Source organism: Nesoenas mayeri (genome assembly GCF_963082525.1).
Source record: "Nesoenas mayeri genome assembly, chromosome: W".
Classification (NCBI taxonomy): domain Eukaryota; kingdom Metazoa; phylum Chordata; class Aves; order Columbiformes; family Columbidae; genus Nesoenas; species Nesoenas mayeri.
In genome coordinates this window covers 10,333,123-10,358,349 of record NC_137553.1, presented here as the reverse complement: position 1 = coordinate 10,358,349, position 25,227 = coordinate 10,333,123, and the positions used below count along the sequence as shown (strand labels likewise).

General features: G+C 44.3%; 1 protein-coding gene across 1 annotated transcript in view; it reads left to right on the top strand.

Annotated features, from left to right (window-relative positions):
• Nucleotides 1-25,227, top strand: part of LOC308051414 (large ribosomal subunit protein mL65-like) — a gene marked incomplete at both ends in the record, with an annotated part of 98,126 nt that overhangs the window by 62,320 nt on the left and 10,579 nt on the right. Inside the window, 3 exon segments of the mRNA XM_080361841.1 lie at nucleotides 15,130-15,260; nucleotides 15,263-15,689; nucleotides 15,934-16,079. Of these exon segments, the coding sequence (XP_080217967.1) occupies nucleotides 15,130-15,260; nucleotides 15,263-15,689; nucleotides 15,934-16,079 (704 nt within the window).

The window sequence follows — 25,227 nt, the reverse complement described above, 5'->3', positions numbered from 1 at the left end:
GCTGTCATCTGCAAACTTACTAAGGGTGCACTCAATCCCTTCATCCAGATCACTGATAAAGAGATTAAACAGAACTGGACCCATTACTGATCCCTGGGGAACACCACTCATGATCGGCCACCAACTCTGTTTGGCTCCGTTCACCACAACTCTTTGGGCAAAGCCATCCAGCCAGTTCTTTAGACAGTGAAGACTATACCCATCCAGGCTATGAGCTGCCAGCTTCTCCAGGAGAATGCTGTGGGATACAGTGTCAAAGGCTTTATGGAAGTCTAACTACACAACATCCACAGCTTTTCTCTCATGCACTAAGCAGATCACCTTTCACAGAAGGAGTTCAGGACCTGCCTTTCATAAACCCATGCTGACTGGGCCTATTAAAGAGTGAGGCAAAGAAGGCATTTAGCACCTCAGCCTTTCCCTTGTCTTCCATCACTATGTTTCCCCCTGCATCCAACAGAGGGTGAAGATTCTCCTTAGCTCTCCTTTGGTTGGTGATGTATTTATAGAAGCATTTTTTGTTCCCTTTTACATCAGTAGGCAGGCTCATCTCTAACTGAGCTTTGGGCCTTCTAATTTTCTCCCTGCATAACCTCATAGAATTCTTGTATTCCTCCTGAGTAGCCTGCACCTTCTTCCAAAGATTATAAATTCTCTTTTTATTCCTAAATTCCAGACGAACCTCTCTATTCAGCTAGGCTGGTCGTCTTCCCCACCGGCCCATTTTGAATTCTTTATGCATTAAGGTTCCCAGAACACTGTATTTGCTCATGACAGTATCACAGTATCACAGTATGTTTGGGATTGGAAGGGACCTCAAAAGATCATCTAGTCCAGTCCCCCTGCCAGAGCAGGAACGCCTAGATGAGGTCACACAGGAACATGTCCAGGTGGGTTTTGAATGTCTCCAGAGAAGGAGACTCCACAACCCCCCTGGGCAGCCTGTTCCAGTGCTCCGACACCCTCACTGAGAAGTTTCTTCTCAAATTTAAGTGGAACCTCTTGTGTTCCAGCTTGATCCCATTACCCCTTGTCCTATCATTGTTTGCCAATGAGAAGAGCCTGGCTCCATCCTCATGGCACTCACCTTTTATATACTTATAGACATTAATAACATCCCCCCTCAGTCTCCTCTTCTCCAAACTAAAGAGACCCAGCTCCCTTAGCCTTTCCTCATAAGGGAGATGCTCCACTCCCTTAATCATCTTTGTTGCCCTACGCTGGACCCTCTCCAGCAGTTCCCTGTCCTTCTTGAAGTGAGGGGCCCAGAACTGGACACAATACTCGAGATGGGGTCTCACCAGGGCGGAGTAGAGGGGAAGGAGGACCTCTCTCGATCTACTAACCACGCCCCTTGTAATACACCCCAGGATGCCATTGGCCTTCCTGGCCACAAGGGCACAGTGCTGGCTCATGGTCATCCAGTAACAAGCAGTTCCGAGAAATGTTTCTTCATTAAAGCTCCTGGAGATGTTTGTTTGAGAAGTGTTTGTATGCTTACTTGCTTTGTCCTGCTTGATGTATTTACCTAAGAAGGAGATGTTTGTTTGAGTTCTTACTTGCTTTGTCCTGCTTGATGTATTTACCTAAGAAGGAGATGTTTGTTTGAGTTCTTACTTGCTTTGTTCTGCTTGATGTATTTACCTCATAAGTAACCAAAGTAAGGCGATCGAAACTGGCTACACAGCAGTCAATGCCCACATGATACGAGCCTTCAACATGAGTGAAAAGTTACACCCGGAAGCTGTGGATCAGAGATGGGCTTTAAAACCCAGAGAACTGAATTAGCTGGCGCGCGTGTTGTGAGAGAGACTGAGGTCTCTAGGCCGCACCCAGCGCTGTCTTTGCTTATTGCCGGATTCTAAATAAATTCTTGTTATTTACAAGATCGAGTCAAAATTTATTACAATTTGGTGCCGTGACTCGGAAGAAGGATATTCGACGGCGATCCTTTTTGAGGGAGGCGCCCCACTTCTTTTTCTAGTGGCCCTTGGAGGATTTTGCCGCCACCCTTCACCGACGAACCTTCTAAATTGCAATAAGCAAAGTAAATGCCGGCAGCCCCCTTAAATTTGTGCACGAAGATCCGAGTGAAGACGCAGGACGCGTGAGTATAGGCCAGATTCCACTCGGATTGGGGCTGGGATTCCTGGGGTACGACGACTGAGACGTCCAATTGCGGACGAAGCGAGTGCGGACCCTCCAGTAGTGCAGTTCTCGTAGCCCGCGAGGGAGCGAGTCACGAATGAGGGGAGCATGTGTGAGTGTCCGTGAGTGTACCCTGGAAGATGGGACAGAAGAAAAGTAGACCTTCTGGTCCCATGGGTGGGGATTCGCAAGCGATTCCTCAGGATAGTCTACTAGGATTAATGATCAAATATTGTAATGATTTACCCCTCTAGGCGGGGTAAGAGTAAAATAAAAATGATACACTATTGTATGGAAGTTTGAGGTGGTAAGGAAATCCGTAAGGACCACCTGTTTTGGCCAGTATTCGGATCCTCTGAGGACTGGATTTGCCAAGCCCTGAATCTTTATGTTAACTCAAAGGAACCATTTAGTCAAGAGGAGAGTGATCATGCGCGCTTATAGATAGGGTCAGAAACTAGGACCAATCTGTATCCCTTAAAAGGAAAGGGAGATGAGAAGTACGATAAATGAACAAACAAGCGGCATGGGGAAGAAATTCCCATAACACCCCCACCTTATGTGCCGCCGCCACCACCCCCGGTGCCGACCCCTAGTCCGAATGCTCCACCACTGGCACCGAACCTGGAGGAAATGAATCTTAGTCAACCCACAGGGCCCGTCACACGTAGTAAAACTAGACAGCAGCAGTACCAGGCGACGGGACAATTATATCCGTTGCGAGAAATTGTGATGGGAGGTCCACAGGTGGGAATGGGGTATGTGGTGGTGCCCCTCAATTCCGGAGACGTTAGAGATTTTAAAAAGGAAATGGGGAATCTTTTAGAGAAGCCGCTAGGAGTAGCTGAGCAGGTTGATCAATTCTTAGGACCTAATACATATATGTGAGATGAACTGCAAGCGATCTTGACTGTGTGAATGTGGTAATGGAGTTTTGTGTGTGATAGCCAGACTGCAAGCGATCTTGACTGTGTGAATGTGGTAATGGAGTTTTGTGTGTGATAGCCAGTGCTTTTCTTTCTGGCATGCTGGCTTTGTTCTGGCATCTGGACTTGCACAGCTCTTTGATAGGCTGTGTCACATCTCGGTGTGCTGGATTTGGCTCTTTTGTATGCACACCGGAAGGGGGGGTCCTGATTTGGGGATGGTATAATTACAAAATGAGAACCTGTTCCATTATTAAAGTACCACCTTGCTCCCCGTTAAGATGCAGCTGTACACATGAAAATAAATTAGTGGGGGAAGTGATTTGAATGTGAAATTCTGAGTTAGCTATATTGAAGTTAGTGTTGTTCTGTGGATAGACTGATTTGGATCTAAAATTAATGTAAGAAATTGATGTTTAATATGTTGTTTTTCTGATGTCTGCAAAGGTAAATGAGACTGAGGAACGTAACTATCGCTGAGGTAATTAGAACTGCATATGAAGTATATTATGACTGGAATTAAATTGAAAAATAAGAAAGCGAAATATCCCAGGCCTATGTTGTTACATAAATCACAAGCCTGTGCTATGTTGTAAGATAAACTGAACCTCCCCCGTCCATGTGGCCTTGCCTGTGTCTAAACTGCAGAAAAAAAAAAAAAAAAAAAAAAAAAGCGCTGCTAGAAGCGGCGGAGGGGGAAGGAGGCAGGGGGAGGACAAGCCGTATGCCTCTGACACCTGAAATGGTGCGAGCTCCCCTAGAGAAGTAATAGAAACTGAGGGCAACAGAAAGTAGAAATTTGGAAATGTTGTTACATGAACTATTGAGGGAAGCTCAGAAAGTGTATGTCAGGAGAGAGGATGAAAAAGAGCGGAGGACTGTACGAATGATGGTTGCAGCAGTCAGAGAAGGTACAGCTCAGAAATCCAAAGATCGAAGGGCAGAGTATAAGGGGGCTAGTCCTAAGACAAGACCCCTTAATAGCGAGACTACAATGGAACGGGGTGAGCCGATAGAATGTTTTTACTGTGGAAAGAAAGGGCATATTAAGCGGAACTGTAGGAAGAAAATGGCGGATGAGAAAATGTTTAAAGTGGAATAGGGGTGTCAGGGGCTCTTTTTGCTGGGGACCCAAAAAGGAACAGAGCCCTTGATAAAATTGAAAGTGGGCCCCCAGCAGCAAGAAATTGAATTTCTTGTCGATTCTGGGGCAGAGCGATCTACCATACAAGCCTTGCCCAGGGGATGCAAAATATTCTCCGACACCATGCAAGTAATTGGGGCAAAAGGGGAGCCATTTCGTGTTCCCGTTATAAAGGAGATAATTATCAAAACCGACTCCAAAACAGGAGTGGGAAATATGCTTTTAGTTCCAGAAGCTGAATATAATCTTTTGGGGCGGGATTTAATAATTGGGTATCAATTTAGAAGTAATAGGGAAAGAAATTCGGATAAGATTATGTCCCCTCAAAGTGGAAGACGAGAATAAAATTAATCCTGAAGTGTGGTATACGCAAGATTCAGTAGGGAAACTGAACATAACGCCCTTTAAAGTTAAAATCTCTAGCCCAGAAATACCCATTCGGGTAAGACAATATCCAATATCTGAAGAAGGTTGAAGGGGGTTGAAACCAGAAATAGAAAGGTTGTTAGAAAAAGGCTTGCTTGAACCTTGCATGTCTCCCTTTAACACCCCCATTTTACCTGTAAAAAAAAAAAGATGGGAAATGGAGGCCGGTACATGACCTGAGAGAGGTAAACAAGGGGACTGTGAGTCGATATCCCGTGGTGGCTAACCCGTATACCCTTCTGAGTCACCTAAGCCCGGATGATAAGTGGTGTGGTGTGATAGACTTAAAAGATGCCTTTTGGACTTGCCCACTAGATGAGGAAAGTCGAAATTATTTTTCCTTTGAGTGGGAGGACCCAGACACTCATAGAAAACAACAGTTGCGATGGACGGTACTCCCCCAGGGATTTACAGAGTCACCCAACTTGTTTGGGCAAGCTTTAGAAGAGATTTTACAGGAGTGTGAACGCAGCCCTGAGGCGGTATTGGTGCAGTACGTAGATGATCTATTGCTGCCAGGGCAGGATGAGGAAGTGGTTCCAAAAGTAACTGCAATTAGTATGATGAACAGATTACATGATATTACACATTGGGGAACGTAGGCATTAGTAGATCAATTTGCTACAAAATACGCTTGTATAGGAGCATATAATGTAGCGAAGCGAATTGTTGAAAAGTGCCTCACCTGTCAGCGAGTAAATAAACAACAAATAAAGAGACGAATTCCTGGTGGGAGGGAACTCACATATCGACCATTTTCAAAAATACAAATTGATTTTACAGAGTTACCGAAGGTCGGACGCTACCATTATTTGTTGGTGCTAGTAGACCACCTTATACACTTTGTGGAGGCATTCCCAACAGCTAGAGCTACTGCACGTACAGTAGCAAGAATACTGTTGGAAGAAATAATTCCCTGATATGGAATAATTGAAGCCATTGATTCCGACCGGGGCCCACACTTTGCATCAAAGATTATTACAGAGACCTTCCAGGCACTAGGTACCAATTGGCAGTATCATACTCCATGGCACCCACAAAGTTCAGGAAGAGTAGAACGAATGAATGGAGAGATAAAGAAACAAATCACAAAACTAATGGTAGAAACTAAGATGTCATGGGTAAAGTGTTTGCCCTTAGCACTATTAAATATAAGAACGCAGTCGAGAACAGACCTCGGGATCTCACCTTTCGAGATGTTATATGGTATGCCCTATGATTTAGAAATACCACAGGACCACTCAGAAATAAAGGATTTCCAAATAAAGAATTATCTAATACAGTTGTTAAAGCGGAGGAAATACCTTTGGGAAAAAGGGTTGGTGGTACAACGCCCGCCCTTAGACATAAAAATACATACTCTAGAACCCGGAGATAGAGTGCTTATAAAAACCTGGAAGGAGGCATCACTAACCCCTCGATGGGAGGGACCTTATGTTGTTTTACTCACTACAGAAACAGCTATTCGAACTGCCAAAAAAGGTTGGACACACGCCAGTCGAGTGAAAGGCCCGATCAAGACCGACGCGTGGACTGCAGAACCCACAGATGAACCTTTAAGAACTAAACTGAAGAAGCAATAAATGGACTTGGATTTACCAACCTGCATTGTGCAAGTACAGAAAAGCGATAAAGCTGATTATAAATACCCTCTTTTTAAGGATTATAGAGTTGTATGTGAAAACATAAATTGCAACTGTTATCCTTTTGTATGTTTTAGTTGTACAGTGTGCCAGGGAGATTGGTGGTTGCATTGCCTAGACGGTATTCCCCCTCGAGGGACTTGTTATTCAATTGAACGAGAAATTACTGAATTAGTATTAAAACTTAAAGTCTTACGAGGAGAAATCGAGACCGAAGATCCTAGTTGGTGGAACATATATGTCTATGGAATACGACCTGAACGGTTTTGTTTCCACCCTAATGAGCCAACTCCTCTGAAATTACACATAGTACAAGTGTGCTGCTGAACCACTGTAAAAGAAATAACATGCCATTCCCCCTTGGTAAGAAGCTGCAACTGGGAAGCTTACAAGCGACGGTGCAGTCACCGGAAACATTCGGGGCCTCCTGAAGAATATTCTTGCTGCCGAGAAGATGGTTTACCCCGTGGCTCGAAGCAACCGAGTCGACGGGCGAGGCAGAGGAATAACACAAAGTGGGGGCAAAAACCCGAATGGAATTGTGCAGCAATGTTGGGAGAACTACCCCAGTGCTAGGCAGCACAACAAATTGCAAAATCAAAGCAAGCTGAATCTAGGCAAATACAAACCCACCTGGTATGCTGTATTAATATTATTGCTAATAGCAGGTAATGGGGAAACAGCACATAGACCATACAAATGGACCTTAATTCAGGTAGAAGAGAGTCGGGTGATTAAAGAGAACACTACAGTAGGATCCCCTAGTTTTTCTGTTCCCCTTTGTCAGTTAGCACCTATACAACCATGTTTAGATCGAAAAGCCTATTATTTTTGTCCCTCGTCTAATCTGGGGAAGGGTTATTGCAACTATCCTAATCAGTATTATTGTGCTTATTGGGGTTGTGAAACTATCGCCTCTGCTTGGGCACCTTCTATGCGAGATAAGTTTTCAACCACAACTTGGAGACCTTTGGGATGTAAACCTCCCCAACATGATTCGACAGGGGGAATAGTAGAAAGCAGTGCGTACAGGTAGTAGTTATTCCTAAAACTACTTATCATGAATCTCAGCAGATCTGGTATGAAAACTGGTTTAGACAATCACCCTGGCTTACAACCCTCTTATCCACTATAGCAGGACCACTGATTCTTTTAATCCTAGTATTAACCTTTGGGCCATGTATCTTAAATAAAGTAATAGCGATCGTGAAAGGCAGGCTAGATGCCGTTCACTTGATGTTGATTAAAGCAAAATATGAGAAACTGCATGATCAAAATGACACTGAATTATTAGTATTAAGTGGTCAAGAGTTGCAACGCTTTAATGAACAAAATAAGTAAAAAAATAGAAAAGGGGGAAATAATTGTAACAAGCAGTTCCGAGAAATGTTTGTTCATTAAAGCTCCTGGAGATGTTTGTTTGAGAAGTGTTTGTATGCTTACTTGCTTTGTTCTGCTTGATGTATTTACCTCATAAGTAACCAACGTAAGGCGATCGAAACTGGCTACACAGCAGTCAATGCCCACATGATACGAGCCTTCAACATGAGTGAAAAGTTACACCCGGAAGCTGTGGATCAGAGATGGGCTTTAAAACCCAGAGAACTGAATTAGCTGGCGCGCGTGTTGTGAGAGAGACTGAGGTCTCTAGGCCGCACCTAGCGCTGTCTTTGCTTATTGCCGGATTCTAAATAAATTCTTGTTATTTACAAGATCGAGTCAAAATTTATTACAATCCTGTTATCCACCAGGACCCCCAGGTCCCTTTCCCCTACACTGCTTTCTAATAGGTCATTCCCCAGCCTATTCTGGAACCTGGGGTTGTTCTTGCCCAGATGCAGGACTCTACACTTTCCCTTGTTAAATTTCATCAAGTTATTCCCCACCCAACTCTCCAGCCTGTCCAGATCCCGCTGGATGACAGCACAGCCTTCTGGCATGTCAGCACTCCTCCCAGCTTAGTGTCATCAGCAAACTTGCTGACAGTACACTCTATTCCCTCGTCTAAATCGTTAATGAATATATTGAATAATATTGGGCCCAGTACTGACCCCTGAGGCACTCCACTAGATACTGGCCTCCAACTAGACTCCGTACCATTGACTACCACTCTCTGGCTTCTCTCCTTAAGCCAGTTTGCAACCCACCTCACTACTCTATTCTCTAGACCACACCTCCTCAACTTAGCAACTAGGATGCTATGGGAGACTGTCAAACGCTTTGCTGAAGACAAGGCAGATCACATCCACCGCTCTGCCATCATCCATCCACCTTGTTACATTCTCATAAAAGGCTATGAGGTTGGTCAAGCACAACTTACCCTTGGTAAAGCCATGCTGACTGCCCCTAATAACCCTCTTATCCTTGATATGCCTTGAGATGGCACGAAGGACAAGCCGTTCCATTACTTTCCCAGGGACAGAGGTGAGGCTGACCGGTCTATAATTACCCGGGTCCTCCTTCTTGCCCTTTTTGAAGACTGGAGTGACATTTGCTTTCCTCCAGTCCTCGGGCACCTCTCCCGTTTCCCAAGACTTGGCAAAGATGATGGAGAGCGGTCTAGCAATGACTTCAGCCAGCTCCCTCAGCACCCGCGGGTGCATCTCATCTGGACCCATGGATTTATGGATGTCCAGACTACTTAATTGCTCCTTAACCCAGTCCTCATCAACTAAAGCAAACTCCTCCATTGATCTGGCTTCATCTGGGGTCTCAGGGGTACAGGGCTCCCCAGGACAGCCTCCGGCAGAGTAGACAGAGACAAAGAAGGCATTCAGTAATTCTGCCTTCTCTGTATCTTCTGTCACCAAGGCACTCACCCCATTCATCAGTGGGCCTACATTGCCTCTGGTATTAGTTTTATCTGCTATGTATTTGAAAAAGCTCTTTTTGCTGTCCTTGACCTCTTTTGCCAGGTTTAATTCTAAGGAGGCCTTGGCTAGCCTAGCTGCCTTTCTGCATCCTCTAACAGCAGCCTTATATTCCTCCCAAGTGGCCAGCCCCTGCTTCCATGACCTGTAAACTCTCCTCTTCTGCTTGAGCATACCCAACAGATCCCTATTTAACCACGCAGGCCTCCTGGCTCCCATCCTTGACTTCCTGCATGTGGGGATGTTCTGATCCTGAGCGTGGAAGAAGAAATCCCTGAATGCCACCCAGCTATCTTGGGCCCCTTTACCTTCAAGCATCCTTGCCCATGGGATTTCCCCCAGCAATTGCTTGAAAAGGCTGAAGTGAGCCCTGCTAAAGTCCAGGGTTGCAATTCTACTTATTGCCCTGGTCCTACTGCACAAGATGCTGAAATCCACCATCTCGTGGTCACTGCAACCCAGGCAGCCCTCAACCTTTACTGCTTCGACCAGACCCTCCTTGTTAGTGAGGATGAGATCGAGCAGCGCTCCTCTCCTGGTCGGCTCTTCCTGATAACCTTAAGCAGAGCAGACTTTCAGGAAAGAAAATTCTCAGAAAAAAAAAATTAATGAAGTAGAACAGCAGAAGGGCTGGATCAAGCTGGGTACCTGCACAGAGTTACAACCCAACTATAGAAAACCCTAGACTTTTATATCTCTACAGACCATTCATACCATGATTCAGTCCAATAGCAATATTTCACTTTAGGGTCTTCTTGCTTCTTATTGGATCTTTTTAACTGATTCCACGTGGGCCTTTATTTTGTTCAGCTGTAGACATTGTTTATGGTCCATAGCCTTGCAGGTGTTGTTTTGTCTGAATAAATCCTTTCTTCTCAGTAAAGTGCAAAATAGGTCCTGTTTTGCAGATGTCTGTAATGTCTCTGCATTAGCCTTTGCGGCGATTAGGAACGACGCATACCAGGACGCAGACAGAAATTCACGCAGAGGCAGAGATCTTGTTCAGGAAGGAGCGCAGAGCCTGGCCAAGACAAGAGCTGACCTAGGCCTAGGCTGCTTTCTTTATTCACCTTTGACAATTTATAGGATTTACAGGTACAGGCCTGGACTAAGGTGTTTTCAAAAAGGTGCTTTTCCACTAATCGTTATTAAGAACACACTAAACTTATGTGATGTTTGTCTCACTTGTTTTTCCACTCATTCACAGACCAGGCCCAAGGACATTCACACGTCCCATGCACTTGGGGGTGGTTATCCGGCCTGAGATACCATTCTCACGAGTCTGGGCTATAACTTTTTACCATTACGAGAAACGTACTTCAAAGTAATCTGTCCAAGGCCCTTTATATATTTTATTATGGTAGTATTATGTCTTTGACTGTCCAGATGGTCATGTTAGTATTGATCTTCCTTTATCATCCAGGTGGCTGGAACTGCACATCTTGCTTTCCCACATTTTACTTTCCAACAAGCCTTGGATTGTTATTTTTTCCAGTCACTCCCATTTTTCCCAGCAAAGTGCAAACTATACCTCATCTTGCAAGTGTTCAGTGTAGTTTATTGTTGGTTTTGGTAAATATGAGCAGAACTTTACAGCTTAAGATTTTAGCAAATCCAGCTCACCAAGTAACATGAATCAAATAGTATATTAAAAATCATGCAACCTTATATCTCTAAATAATTTGTTATATTTAGTGTGCATCTACTTAAGCTAAACTATTAATATTGAACTTGAATTGGGCTCATCCACTGACCTGTGAGTAGTAAAACCATGGCCATACAGCTCACGTATTTAGCAGGGAGAGCTCAAAGTGGGCTCATCCAGGCTGTTGTGTTTATAGAATGAAGTGGTTGACTCGTAGTCAAATTGCATACAGTATGAAAAGTCTGCATGAGACTCCCTGCACCCACAAGCTACTGACGTTCAGTGTGCAGTTCTGCTTCCTTGTGGATCCCCTCGAAGGAGTTCTCGGCCTGACTATGGCTCAGGCCCTTTCCTCCCCTGGAGTCTGGACCAAACTGCTATTGATTTTAGCTGGGCGGGGGGGGGTCGAGTGCATCCAGCACACCCGAGCTGGAAAGGAGGCAATGAAAAGAGTAAAGAGACAAAAGAAAGGAGTCAGTTGAATGCACAGAAGAGTCTTAAGATGTTGTGGTAGGCAAGGAATGGGATAGTGTCGGTAACAGTTCATTAACAGGGAGGAGGAAATAGATACAAAGCCTTTGATGCTGCAAATTTTAGTGTGTATGTTCTACCATTCCTCTGCCTTCTGTCAAGGTTTAAAGTAAGGCAACAATATACTGTGGCAGACGCTCTCTGTTACCCCCTTTACCCTCCCACCACCCTCTCCTTCAGATCGGAAAGATGATAAGGAAGATAAGGAGGAAGGAAGAGAGACTTAGATTTCAAGTTGGAAGGTTTTAAAGGGTTTTACTAATGCTACTAATAAATAGAAAATATATACAAAATGCACAAAACCAATATTGAATGCTCAATATAGAGTTGGTATCACTCCAGCAGCAACAGTGCTGGGTGGGTGGAGCTGGTGTTGCTCCAGCAGCTGTAAGGTCAGGCCCCCGGAAGTCATGGGCAGGACTTCACAGCAAACCGGAAACTGGTTGCAGGGATTGCAGGGCCTCGGGCCTATTATCACAGGCACGCAGAGAGGGTCCTCTTTAGATGACGGCCATGGTCAAAGAGACACAGAACCTCGTGATCATCCTCTTATATAGGGGGTATGATGATTATGGGATGGAATACTCAGTTGATCCTCAGTCGGTCAATTCTAGTCACCTGTTCCATCTACCCCTCCTCAAACACGCCCCTCTCACGATGGAACGTGGAAAATCTTAGCAGTCTTTCTTGGCTACCATAGTAGTAAATCTAAACACAAGCTTCTTCAGCATTCCATTGGTCTTCTTATCAGCACAGAGTACAGCATCAGAGGAAAAACCTCAGAAAAGTACAGCCATGTAGAAGAACTTAGCTGAAAGGAAAAATCACTAAAAGAGTTTTTAACAAAACCAGGACACTTCCCTGCTGTAAGAAGTGAGTACGGGTACTGGTGACTGCCAGTATTTTTACAGTATCGACTTTGTGTTGAGAAGCGTTTAATATTGTTAAGATATCTCTGTCCTTCCTTTTGAATATCCAGCTCAGCACCGGCAGTCAAGGTCCTAGGAGAAGCTGTGCTTCAGTACCGATCACTTCTGAAGCAGCTTGAACCCCTTCATATGCTGCTAGTATCTCTTTTTCAGTTGGAGTATAGTTGGCCTCAGATCCTTTGTATCCTCGACTCCAAAAACCTAAGGGTCGATCACGGGTTTCTCCTGGTGCTTTCTGTCAGAGACTCCAGATAGGACCATTATCTCCGGCTGCGGTGTAGAGAACATTTTTAACATTTAGGCCAATCTGAACTGGTCCAAGGGCCACTGCATGAGTTATCCCATGCTTAATTTGTTCAAAGGCTTGTTGTTGTTCAGGGCCCCACTCAAATTGGTTCTTTTTACGAGTCACTCGATAGAGAGGGCTCACAACATGGCTGTAGTCAGGAATATGCATTCTCCACAAACCTACAACACCCAAGAAAGTCTGTGTCTCCTTTTTGTTAGTAGGTGGAGACATTGCTGCAGTTTTGTTGATCACATCCATTGGGATCTGACGACGGCCATCTTGCCATTTTATTCCTAAAAACTGGATCTCTCGTGCAGGTCCCTTGACCTTACTTCGTTTTATGGCAACACCAGCATCCAAAAGAATCTGAATTATTCTCTCACCTTTCTCGAAGACTTCTTTCGCTGTGTTGCCCCATACGATGATGTCATCAATATATTGCAAGTGTTCTAGAGCTTTACCTTGTTCCAGAGTGGTCTGGATCAGTCCATGGCAGGTGGTAGGACTGTGTTTCCACCCCTGGGGCAAGCAATTCCACGTGTACTGGATGCCCCTCCAGGTGAAAGCAAACTGTGGCCTGCACTCTGCTGCTACAGAAATAGAGAAAAATGCATTAGCAATGTCAGTTGTAGCATACCACTTAGTTGCTTTTGATTCCAGTTCAAATTGCAGTTCTAGCATGTCAGGCACAGCAACACTCAATGGTGGTGTAACTTCATTCAGGCCACGATAGTCTACAGTTAGTCTCCACTCATCACTAGACTTACGCACTGGCCAGATTGGGCTGTTAAAAGGTGAGCGAGTCTTATTGATCACACCCTGGCTTTCCAATTGACAGATCAACTTCTGGATAGGAATCAAAGAGTCTCGATTGGTGCGATATTGCCAGCGATGCACTGTCGTGGTAGCAATTGGCACCTGCTGATGGTCAACCATCAGCAGTCCTACAACAAAAGGTTGTTGAGCATTGATGAGGATCATGGCTGAAAACATTGTGAGGAAACTAGTTCAGCCAGGAGAAGACACATTCAGAGCAGGGGGAACTGCAATCTACACATCAACAACGAGCTAACGAGCCACAGATCAGGCCGTCTGACCGACCAGAGATGGAGGATGTGCTGGAGGACACATAGCCCCATCTCCTGATATGCCCAGCTCGGCAAACAAAGGGGAAAAGTTGGGACACTTTTAACATGGCCTGGGGCTTGTCGAAACTTGTTCATCTTTTGCAGTCACCACTTCCCCCTGATTTTCTGCATGACACAAAAGGGGCAAGGTGGAGACCCTCAGTGTCACCCAGGACTTGTCCAGATTTGTCCCTCTTTCGCAATCACCACTTTTCCCTCCCAGACTTTCCTCTACTCTGGGAGCTATAAAAAGCTCACCTAAAACAGCATGTTCTAGGGAATACCAGTCTCATCCAAGGGCCAGCCAGTTTCACTGGAGGGAATACCAGCTCGGCCTCACTGGAGGGAATACCAGCTCAGCCTCACCAAGGGAATACCAGTCACATCTAAGGGCCTGCCCAGTCTCACCAGGGGAATACCGGCCTATCAGTCTCACCGAAGGGAATACCAGCTCAATCTCATCGAGGGAATACCAGCCTACCAGTCTCACCGAAGGGAATACCAGCTCGGCCTCACCAAGAGAATACCAGCACCCTGAGGACCCTCACTCTGAACCAGACATCGGAGGATGCTGTGCTCCTGACCCCAGTATCCTCGCCGTGGAACACCAAGGCCATACATCATCGTACAAGTCCTGTCATCTACACTGTGGGGCTGTAAGAGACTGGATCCCTCACTCCTTTCTTCCTTTCTCTCTGCTCTTTCCTTCTCTCCTTTTTTCTATACCCCCATTTCTTTGTCTCTCCTTCAGTATATATATTACTCTCTTTTTCTCAGCAGTCTTACAACAGAAGGGTCGTCTAAAAGACCAGGCAAATCAGACAGCTGTTCAGTTTTCTCAGTGTCCACAGCTGCTATACCAAATGCCCACCTATACCCTTTTGGGTCCTTAAAATACCCTCTGCTGAGTTAGTCTATGCCAAGGATCCACAGGGCATCTGGGCCAGTCACAATGGGATGCTTTTGCCAGTTTTTTCTAGGCTCATTTCAGCCTCTACAACAGTCAGATCCTGGGACCCCCAGTCACTCCAACAATATTGATGGATTGCCTTCCTTTATAGTTTGAGGGGATTATTGTGCATTGAGAATCAGTGTTTACCAAAGCTTATGTATAGCCCAGCACACTGTGGCTCCCGGAGAGTCAGAGGGGAACATGTGGCACATGCCTTATTCTTTTTTTCCCTGGCAGCTCGCTCCCTCTCTCTCACCGTCTCCTTTTCTTTTCTCACTCTCTCTCCCCCCACCCCGATTGGAAGGTTGTCTCATTCACATGTTTCCCAGTGACCAGTCAGATTTTCCAGTTGCCGAATGGTGTCCTTCCACTGTCTAGTGGCTCTGTGAAATGGTGGCACCCAAGGGGTGGTGGTTGCTGTGGCATGGCTGGTGCTGACTCTTTCAGACAGAGTCCACTGCCTCTCTGCAACCTCTCAACTTGCTCTACTTGTCCATAGTGGCTTCTGCCATGGCAAAGAGCAAAGCAGCCAAGCAGCAGGACCTGGAGAATTTCTACCAGCAGGTCTGCATGGCAGCCTGGACTGAGGAGAAGCTGAGGCTCTACAGGCAGCTGCAACAGCCCAAATATTATACATGGTTTACCCACAGACCTTCGCCCTCAACACCTACCACTGGTACCAGAGCTTCACCAAGAAAGTCTTCGTGCCAGGGCTCCTCCCAGGAGTGGTGAAGGCAGCTGTGAAAGCCCTGGAGTGTGCGGCAGGAGCGGTGCCCAAGTCTACTAAAGCTCTGGAGCCAGGAACGGTGGCACCAGGGACCATGAAAACCCCAGAGCATGCAGTGGGAGTGTTACTGGACCTGGGTATGGGTGAGCTGTGCTTCCTTGCCTGCAACGTGCTCCTGCAGGAGAGCTTCCAGCAGAATAAGAAGCAGCTGTTTCTCTGCCACAAAGAGGATCACACACCTAGCCCATTCCTCATGCAGCTTGTCTCCACCCTTGCTGCCTTCCTGTGTGGTCACAACATGCTGCTAGCTGCCTCCTCGTTGCGGAATGGGGGTGGGAGGAGAGGGAAGTGGGCACCCTAGGCAGTGAGGCTGGTCTGTGAACCTGTCAGGAGTGTTGCTGGTGTATCTGGGTTGTTCAGACCATCGTTAGTAATTCATCTCATCTCCACTATCCCAAATGGTGTGAGTGGATTTTGATTCTTCTGTTTTACCGCAGCTACAGAGCAAAAATTAGGAGGGTTTTAAGTGCAAAGGGATGATCTCTTATTTCCCTCTCCCCTTCCATTGTGTTCCAGTTCTAAAACCTGAGGTTAACTTTTACTGGCATCATGGTGAGGAAGTTGTTGTTCATGGACATCAAAAAGGTAGAGTTGATCTCGTACAATTTCAGATGGATGATAACCCGCACCTCCAGATCTGTGTACCAAAGCAACTTCCAGAGGTATGGATGTTTTCAACAGTAGATTAATAACACGTGTTTTCATATATGCTTCTGGCTGCCACTGAAATCATGCAATAGAGAGCATGTGGAGGACCTGTTTAATCAGTTAAGTAATGCATTTGTGCATTTTTCAGGTCTTCATGCTCTTATTACCTTGTTGTGCTCAGTGCTTTATAGACACTGAGATAGTCTTCTGTGGCAGGTACACTACACCCCCCCCCTCCCTGAGGGACTGAAGGCACGGACTCCCCGTGCACGTGAACCAAGAGACATTTTATTTTGGCAAGGCACTTACATTTATAGTTAGTAGCTGTTGTACACGCATTTACCTTTCTGGTTTAATTGGCTTATGCCAACTGTTCACGTGTTTAAAGTTATCTTACAATTGGTTTACTTAATCTTGCATGTGCTCCGGCAGTTTGGCTAACACGTAAATATCTTTTCTTGTACTAAAACATTCTGATTTCTTATTCTGTTTTAGTCAAGGTCGTTACAGTAACTCAAGGTAACTATCTGTAAGATACTCCACAACTCCCCCTTTTTGTTTTTCAACTAGCCATAGACCTTTCATTGATTTTTGTACTGTACGTTGTACACATTGTAAGATACAAGAGACAAGCATTAATATTGTTAATACAACCATCAATAGAACTAGACTATTTTTTATTAAATCCTTAATCCATCCTGTAATACCCCAACCATTCAATCATTTGTCTAAACCCCAGTCTTCATAGGTTAATTTCTTGGTCATATCATCTAACCTTCTGATTGCTTTATTAATTGATTCAGAATGATCAGACAAGTTCATGCAACACATCCCATCAAAATCTTCACAACCATGTCCTTGCGCTAACAACAAAAAATCTATGGCAGCAGTATTTTGAAGCGTAGCATGTCTAATTGAATCAACATCTGCTAAAAGCCCAGACAATGCTAAGGAGGTGGCGTTAGTCTGTTTTGCTAACCAACATCCTAATTTGTTAAGCATATTCAAAGTGTTTGCTGCTGCAACTCTGGGCGCAAAAATGGAGGCCAATGCAGTTTCACCCTTTCCCCAAAATTCTATATTATCCTTACAATCTTTGTCAAAGGCGTGAATACTTTTTCCTCTTTTATGCATTAAAATGATTGATGTGTTTGGGGATAATAAGGTTAAGCTCCCTAAAGAACATGGCCCTCCTTTTATGTGGGAAGGAATCCCTTGCCAGGCTCTATCGCCACAAATTTATTATTTATTTATTTACGGCGCCGGACACACGGGGAATCATTTCACCTAATACGTGTGTAAATTTACAGTAGCTGTGAGCTTTTTGGTTAAATGCAGTAAAGTGTTGCATATTCATGAAAGTTTTAGGAATGCCTATACATATTCATAACCTGTCCCCGAGAAGACGGTTCTTATTACAATGAGTTCCAGGAGACCATTTCCATAGTTTCCACCTCCGGCTCCTGCTGGTTGCAGCTGCGCAGTGATCGTGAACCCGGGTCTCCTTCTCTGTACACGGTCACCTTTGGTCCAGTGTGATGAGTTGGTTAGGACTCAGACTGCTGAGTTGGTTAAAACTGGCGTATCTCCTGTCCTGTGCCCAAGTTTCTGTTATCTAGTTCACTCAAAGATGCACCAAGGATGCACCCAAAGATTATTATCTTTGCAAGGCATCAGCAAACTCCTGTTTCTCGTACAATAAGTTACACAAACCTAAGCAAGGCTATGTGGGTTAAAGGGTTAGCTCTCTGTTGGCTTTTTAAGTCTAGAGATGTGGGGTAAGGGTTAGTTCTCTAAGTGTCAAGTGTTAGTTCTTTAAGTGTTAATTAGTTAGCTGTCAGTTCCCTGTATCAAGATGATCAGAGAGGCTACGTTACGTTGTCCCAAAGGGTTGGGACTTGTCAATTATGGATCACTCCCCGTTGTTGTCGTCTAGCTGTATGTCAGGTAGCGAATCGGTTTCACCACCAGGTGCTGCTTCTGCTTCTTGAACTGTTGGCTTGAGTTTCTTCAGGAACGGTCTGACAAAATGTGCAGGCACCCACTATGAGCCTTGATCTGTAACGACATAAGCATAACCTCAACCCCATGTTATCAATTGATGTGGCCCTTCCCATTGACCATTAACTAGCTATTTGACCATAACTAATGTAGGTTCTTTCTGATTTAACGTTTTGGGTCATACTTGTAAAGTGTTTCACCACAGGGGGAATTTGGGCTGCACCACTTAGATAGAAGTGATTCATCACATACAATGCTTTTGCCAATTGGTTTTGTGGCGTTTCCCCTACTTCTCCCCCTTTTTGTTTTTGCAAAAAACATTTCAGAATCAGATGCATGCATTCTACAGTGGTTTGACCTGTAGGGCAATGGTGGTATGTTTGATGCCCCATCGGTTAAAGAACTTGCTAGTAGAGTTACTAACATATGCAGGACCATTATCTGTCTTGATTTGTGAAGGTACACCTAAAACTGCGAAAGCTTGTTGAAAATGCACTTGTACATGGTGACTTGTTTCACTTGTCAAGGTGGTAGCCCACAAGGTGAGCAAAAAGGTGTCGACAGACACATGCACATATTTCAATCAACCAAAATCTGGAATATGTGTAACATCTGTTTGCCAGAGTTGCAAAGAGACTAACCCTCGGGGATTCACCACAGGTACATATATATTTTGAAATCGTTGACAGTCTGGGCAAGTCTGAACAATAAGCTTAGCATTAGAAATAGGTAAATGAAATTGTCTAGACAAAACTTTTGCTGATTGATGGAAAAAAGCATGAGATAGCCGAGCTTGCTGAAAGGTGTCAGGGACTGGAGCAGCCCATATGGGAGCTGTAAAATAATCTGCTAAAGCATTCCCTTGTGACAAAAACCCAGGTAAGTTGGTGTGACTACGAATGTGTCTAATAAAATATTGTAGAACCCTGTGTTCTGTCAAATACAAAAATTATCTAAACTGTAAGAATAATTGTTCATTGTCTATATGTTTTAAATATGACCTCTCAATCCTTGTTACTACTCCAACAATATACATTGAATCTGATATAACATTAAGTGCTTCATCAGGCCATAACATAAAACCTTCAATAAGTGCTTGTAATTCTACCACTTGGGGCGATCCTTTACATGACACAACATGATGATGCCATTTTTGTTGCAAATACCATACTGTCCTGGTTTTGTTGAAAACAAGTTTATCTTTTAGTGTTTTTGCCTGTCAGATAAAGCCTTCATATTAGCTGCATTTTCCTGGAGAACCAGATACATGTTTTAGTAAAACTAGCAATGGAATGCAAAATTACTGATAAGCACGGATGGACATCTCGTGAGAGGGGCAATGAGAAACCAGTGACCAAGAAACTGACCAAATGTGTATAACATTCCATTCATGTGAATACTTCATATAAAAGTGGGAGATCACGAGGATCTCATCCCTTTGCCCTTTGCCTTTTCCCTTCTGCTTATGGCCGACATTAGGAGAGGACCTTGCTAGTTGTCCCTGCGAACTGAGGCCTAGTGAGAGACTGAATCCGGCTCCGGTTGGCTACGGAGTCCAATCCAGGACTTTGGGTGCCAGCTCTGCAGTTGCTGAGACTTTCAAGATTGGTTTTGTATAATTTGTATTATTTTCTCTATTCTTATTAGTAGCATTAGTAAAACATTGTTAATTTTTCCAACTCTCTTCTCTCTGTCCTTCTTTTCCTCCCGATCGCCTGTCCTTAGTGGGAAGGGGGGAGAGGGAGGGGCAAAAGGGGTAAGTGGTGGGGGGGGAGGAGGTTAACAATACATCTGCCAGGGTTTTTGTTGTCACCCCGCAATCTAAACCCTCGACAGATAATTGGCGCGCAACGTGGGGCAAGAGAAAGGGTTAAATTTGAAGATTTTTGGCTTTTCTACTGCTCTGACGTACCTTTCAATTTTCTTGGCACGGTGCCAACTCATAGAGTTGTGATACTCACGCATCTGATTGTTTCGGACATAATTTAGTGGTATTAAAGCAAAGTGAATTACACTGATTTAAAGATGTTATGGCATAAGATGTATCAGTTATTTTCTACATTGTACTCACTGATTCCATATCTGTGTTGGGGTTTCTTTCTAAATCGAAGTATTCATTATATAACAAAAAGAAACTGGACAATGATCATGATGATATTGTGTGGTTTGTCACTGGTTTATTTAATTATATTGCAGCTGCTAATGAATTTCTACTCGTTTCTGCTTTACCTTGAAAAGCCTTCAGGAGATACTAAAGAGCAGTATGGCTCTGTGTTTGCTAACTGGTCAAGCGAATCCTTAGAAAGGGTGACTAAGAATACTTTAATTTTTTCGCTAGGACAGTTCACAAATGTTTTAGAGAACTTTGAATATCCTTGGAGCTTTAATAGAACGGTGATGGTGTTATCTGGTTTGCTGAATGTGTGTCAGTTTGTGCTTCTGTTAAGAGAAATGAGGTTCAATAGGGGGTTTGCATCTCTTTTATGTCCTGAGATTTGTGGTGCGTCTTCGAAAGCTTTAGGAAAAAGCTATCCGAGCCGCTCGAGAAAGAGCAAAACAGCAAAAGCTGCCGCTGCAGCCACTGCCCCCTCAACGGCGGCTTCACAGGCTGAAGTTACAGCTCCTCCGCAGAGTTCCTCTGCCAAGGTCGCTGCAGATAATGTTACTTCTCCAGCCTCAAAGGCTAATAAGACAGCCCCTCCTTCTTCACACACTGGTCACTGTTGCTGCTGTAACCACAGCAATCATTGTGACAGTCATTCAAATTCTGGAAATGAATCAAATGATGATGAACCCATATCAGCATCAGTTGCTGGTTATAAGAAAGTCACTAGAAAGACTACCCGTGCAGCAGGTGATGGCACAGGGCCAACATCAACCCAAGGGGCATCATCAGGACAGGGAGGAGATGACATGACCACCACTCGGGGTCCTTTTCTCCAGGTGAGCTGAGAGGTCTGCGAAAAGACGTTAGTCGTCGTGAAGGAGAGAATATTTCAACCTGGCTGCTCTGATGCTGGGACAATGGGGCAGAAACAATTGAATTGGAAGGTAGTGAAGCCAGGCAGCTGGGATCTCTGTCAAAAGATTCCACCATTGATAGGGCAATTTCAAGAGAGTCTAACGCCACTACTCTCTGGACCCGACTTCTGGCAGCTATGAAAGTAAGATTTCCCTACAAGGAAGATGGTATATCCAAGTTAGGGAAATGGAATACTATGGAGAGAGGTATTCAGTTCCTGAGAGAATTAGCTGTGCGAGAGATCATCTATTTTGGACCAAACAGCCAAGATGGGACAGACCTAGATAGAATAAATTTTAGACGACCTCTGTGGCATAGATTTGTACAAAGTGCACCACCTGCATATGCTAAGTCATTGGCAGGAATGGTGTGGTCAACTGGAGGTGTACAAAATATTACTGAAGTGATTGAGCAGCTCCAGGACTTTAAGGACAGCCTTGCTGGTTCTCTACGGGCTTGTGTCTCTGCTGTGGAGAAACTGTGTGAAAAATCTGATGACCGGTTTGAAAAGCTATTGCAAGAAATCAGAGAACTCAGAGAAGACACATACCATTCACAACCTGCACAAACCTATGTTTCAGCTATTAGGAAAAGGCGTGTCCAATCTCGAGAGAGAGGACAGAGGCAGCCCACAAAGAGAGGTTCACTGTGGTTCTTCCTACATGAGCAGGGAGAAAACATGAATAAGTGGCATGGAAGGCCTACCTCACAACTTCAAGAACGAGTGCGTGAGATCAAAGGAAAAACTCCTAGGAAGGTGGCTGCTCCAGTTTACAAAAGGAGCAGAAGAGATTCTGATGCTCTTGAAGGAACCTCTAATTCACACCCAGAGACTGTGCAACACAGAAATTAGAGGTGCCCTGCCTCCAACCAGGTGGAGGAAAGGGATAACAGAGTTTATTGGACTGTACAAATACGATGGCCTGGTACAACACACCCCCAGGAGTACAAAGCTTTAGTGGACACTGGTGCTCAGTGCACAATAATTCCTTCTAATTATAAAGGAACGCAATCCATCAATATTGTTGGAGTGACTGGGGGATCCCAGGAACTGACTGTTGTAGAGGCTGAAATGAGCCTAACTGGGAAAAACTGGCAAAAGCATCCCATTGTGACTGGTCCAGATGCTCCGTGCATCCTTGGCATAGACTACCTCAGGAGAGGGTATTTTAAGGACCCAAAAGGGTATAGGTGGGCATTTGGTAGAGCAGCTGTGGACACTGAGAATATTGAACAACTGTCTGATTTGCCTGGTCTTTCAGACGACCCTTCTGTTGTAGGACTGCTGATGGTTGACGATCAGCAGGTGCCAATTGCTACCACGACGGTGCATCGCCGGCAATATCGCACCCATTGAGACTCTTTGATTCCTATCCAGAAGTTGATCCGTCAATTGGAAAGCCAGGGTGTGATCAGTAAGACTCGCTCACCTTTTAACAGCCCAATTTGGCCAGTGCGTAAGTCTAGTGATGAGTGGAGACTAACTGTAGACTATCGTGACCTGAATGAAGTTACGCCACCGCTGAGTGCTGCTGTGCCTGACATGCTAGAACTGCAATTTGAACTGGAGTCAAAGTCAACTAAGTGGTATGCTACAACTGACATTGCTAATGCATTTTTCTCTATTCCTGTAGCAGCAGAGTGCAGGCCGGAGTTTGCTTTCACCTGGAGAGGCATCCAGTACACGTGGAATCGCTTGCCCCAGGGGTGGAAACACAGTCCTACCATCTGCCATGGACTGATCCAGACCACGCTGGAGTAAAGCAAAGCTCCAGAACTCTTGCAGTATATTGATGACATCATCGTATGGGGCAACACAGCGAAAGAAGTCTTCGAGAAAGGTGAGAGAATAATTCAGATTCTTTTGGATGCTGGTTTTGCCATAAAACGAAGCAAGGTCAAGGGACCTGCACGAGAGATCCAGTTTTTAGGAATAAAATGGCAAGATGGGCATTGGGGGAGGAGGTTAACAATACATCTGCCAGGGTTTTTGTTGTCACCCCTCAATCTAAACTCTCGACACATACTATTGCTGCTTTTTCCATTTTCCCAGAACCATCAGTAAAGACTGTTAAACCTTGTACTGGGCATTGTTGGCATAAGCGCTGTTTCTCAATTTTCACATTGTGCAAAAATGTAAACATCTTGTGTGGTGGAAAATGCACATGGAGAGAGCCATGGTAGCCTGCTAAAGCTATCTGCAGTGCCATGCTGTTTTGTTGGCACCATGTTAAATATTCGTGAGTCACTGGTAAAATGATGTTTCGAGGCTCTAAGCCCGATAGATCAACTATGTGCTGCCTTCCCTTCATGACTAATTGTGCAAACATTTCCACTTGGGTTAGAATAGACTTGGTTGCTTGAAATGCCAAAAACACCCATTCTAGAATTTTTAAAGGATCTGATGAAGTCTCAAGCCACTGTCCAATTATTGCTACTGTTTGAAGTTCTTGATTACATACATATAAATGGATAGGACACACTCTGTCATATCTATGACACTGCTGTTGACTAACAGTGCGGCTAATTTGCTCTAAAGCAGCTTTTGCTTCGGGTGACCATTGGCATGGAGCATTAATATCTGAATCTCCTTTCAACAACCGGAACAAAGGAGCTAGAATTTGATTATCAATGCGACAAATGTTTCGGATCCAATTAATATTTCCCAACAATTTCTTCACATCATTCAATGTCTTGATAGAGATATCAAGTTTTAGTTGCTGTGGTTCAACTGTTGTGTAATTTTCCATCCTAAATATTTCCATGGTGACTCTGATTGTATTTTTCCTAGGGCAACAACAAGCCCGAATTATTCTAGTTCCTTTGCAACCACAGGTAAAATTGATTTCAGTTCTAATTCTGGTTTTCCTGCAAACAAAATGTCATCCATGTAATGATATATCAAAATTTCAGGATTATTTTTTCTAATTTTTTGTTAAGCTTGCACCACATACTGCTGAAACATAGTAGGTGAAATTTTCATCCCCTGCGGTAGTACTACCTAATGATATCTTTTCATAGGTTCTTGTTTGTTTACTGTTGGAATGGAAAAAGCAAACCTTGGAGCATCCTGTGAATGTAAGGATATTGTAAAAAAAACAATCTTTTAGATCAATTATAATAATATTCCAGTTTTTTTGCAACATGGTTGGCGAGGGCATCCCAGGTTGTAAGGGACCCATATCTTCGATAACTTCATTGATTTTGCGCAAGTCATGTAACAATCACCATTTGCCACTCTTTTTTGGGATTACAAACACTGGAGTATTCCAAGGACTGGTAGAAGGAACTATGTGGCCTTGTTGCAGTTGTTCCTCTACCAATGTTTGCAGAATTGTGACCTTCTGTTTTGTCAAAGGCTGTTGATCCACCCAAACTGGAGTGTCTGTTCTCCACTTCAGTTTGAGTGTAGGTCGCTGATCAATGGCCATTATGCTAAATTTTTCAGAGTTGACAAAACAAATTGCATTGACTTAAAACATCACGTCCTAAAAAGTTCATTGAAATGTTTGTGACAAATGGGTCGAACATGGCAATTAAAACCATCACTAGCCATCACTTGGATTAGCATTGTTCTTTGTTGAGATTGTGACACACCCTCCACCCCAATAAGCCCGCTGGAGGGAATTTGGACAGGCCATGTTGATTGCCAATCTTTCGCCGAAAACACTGTCACATCAGCTCCTGTATCCAGCAGTACAGACAATTGTACTGTCTTTGGTGTAGCCGTAGGGTGCATTAGTGTAACATTCAGCACAGGTTTTTTGACAGTAATTTTCGTCGCCCAATAAATTTCTGGTGGCCCGGTCGAACTAAAGCCTCTGTCCTTGCGATCGATGTTTTCAGTATTCAGGATTTGAGCTTTGAATAGTACTAATTGTGCAATTCGACTCCCTCTTGGAATGAACACCGGTGGCGTTGGAGTCCAGGCCATTGCTTGAATATTTCCCTCAAAGTCTACATCGATAACTCCAGGTAAAAGAAAAACTCCAGACACAGTCGTACTTGATCTGCCCAATAGGAGAGCACTCAAGCCATTTCCCAAGGGACCTTTAATGTTCAAGGGTATTCTTCGTACCCTCTGATCCCACAAAGTAGTATCTTCTACTGAGGTGACATCCACTTTGGCACTCCCTCTG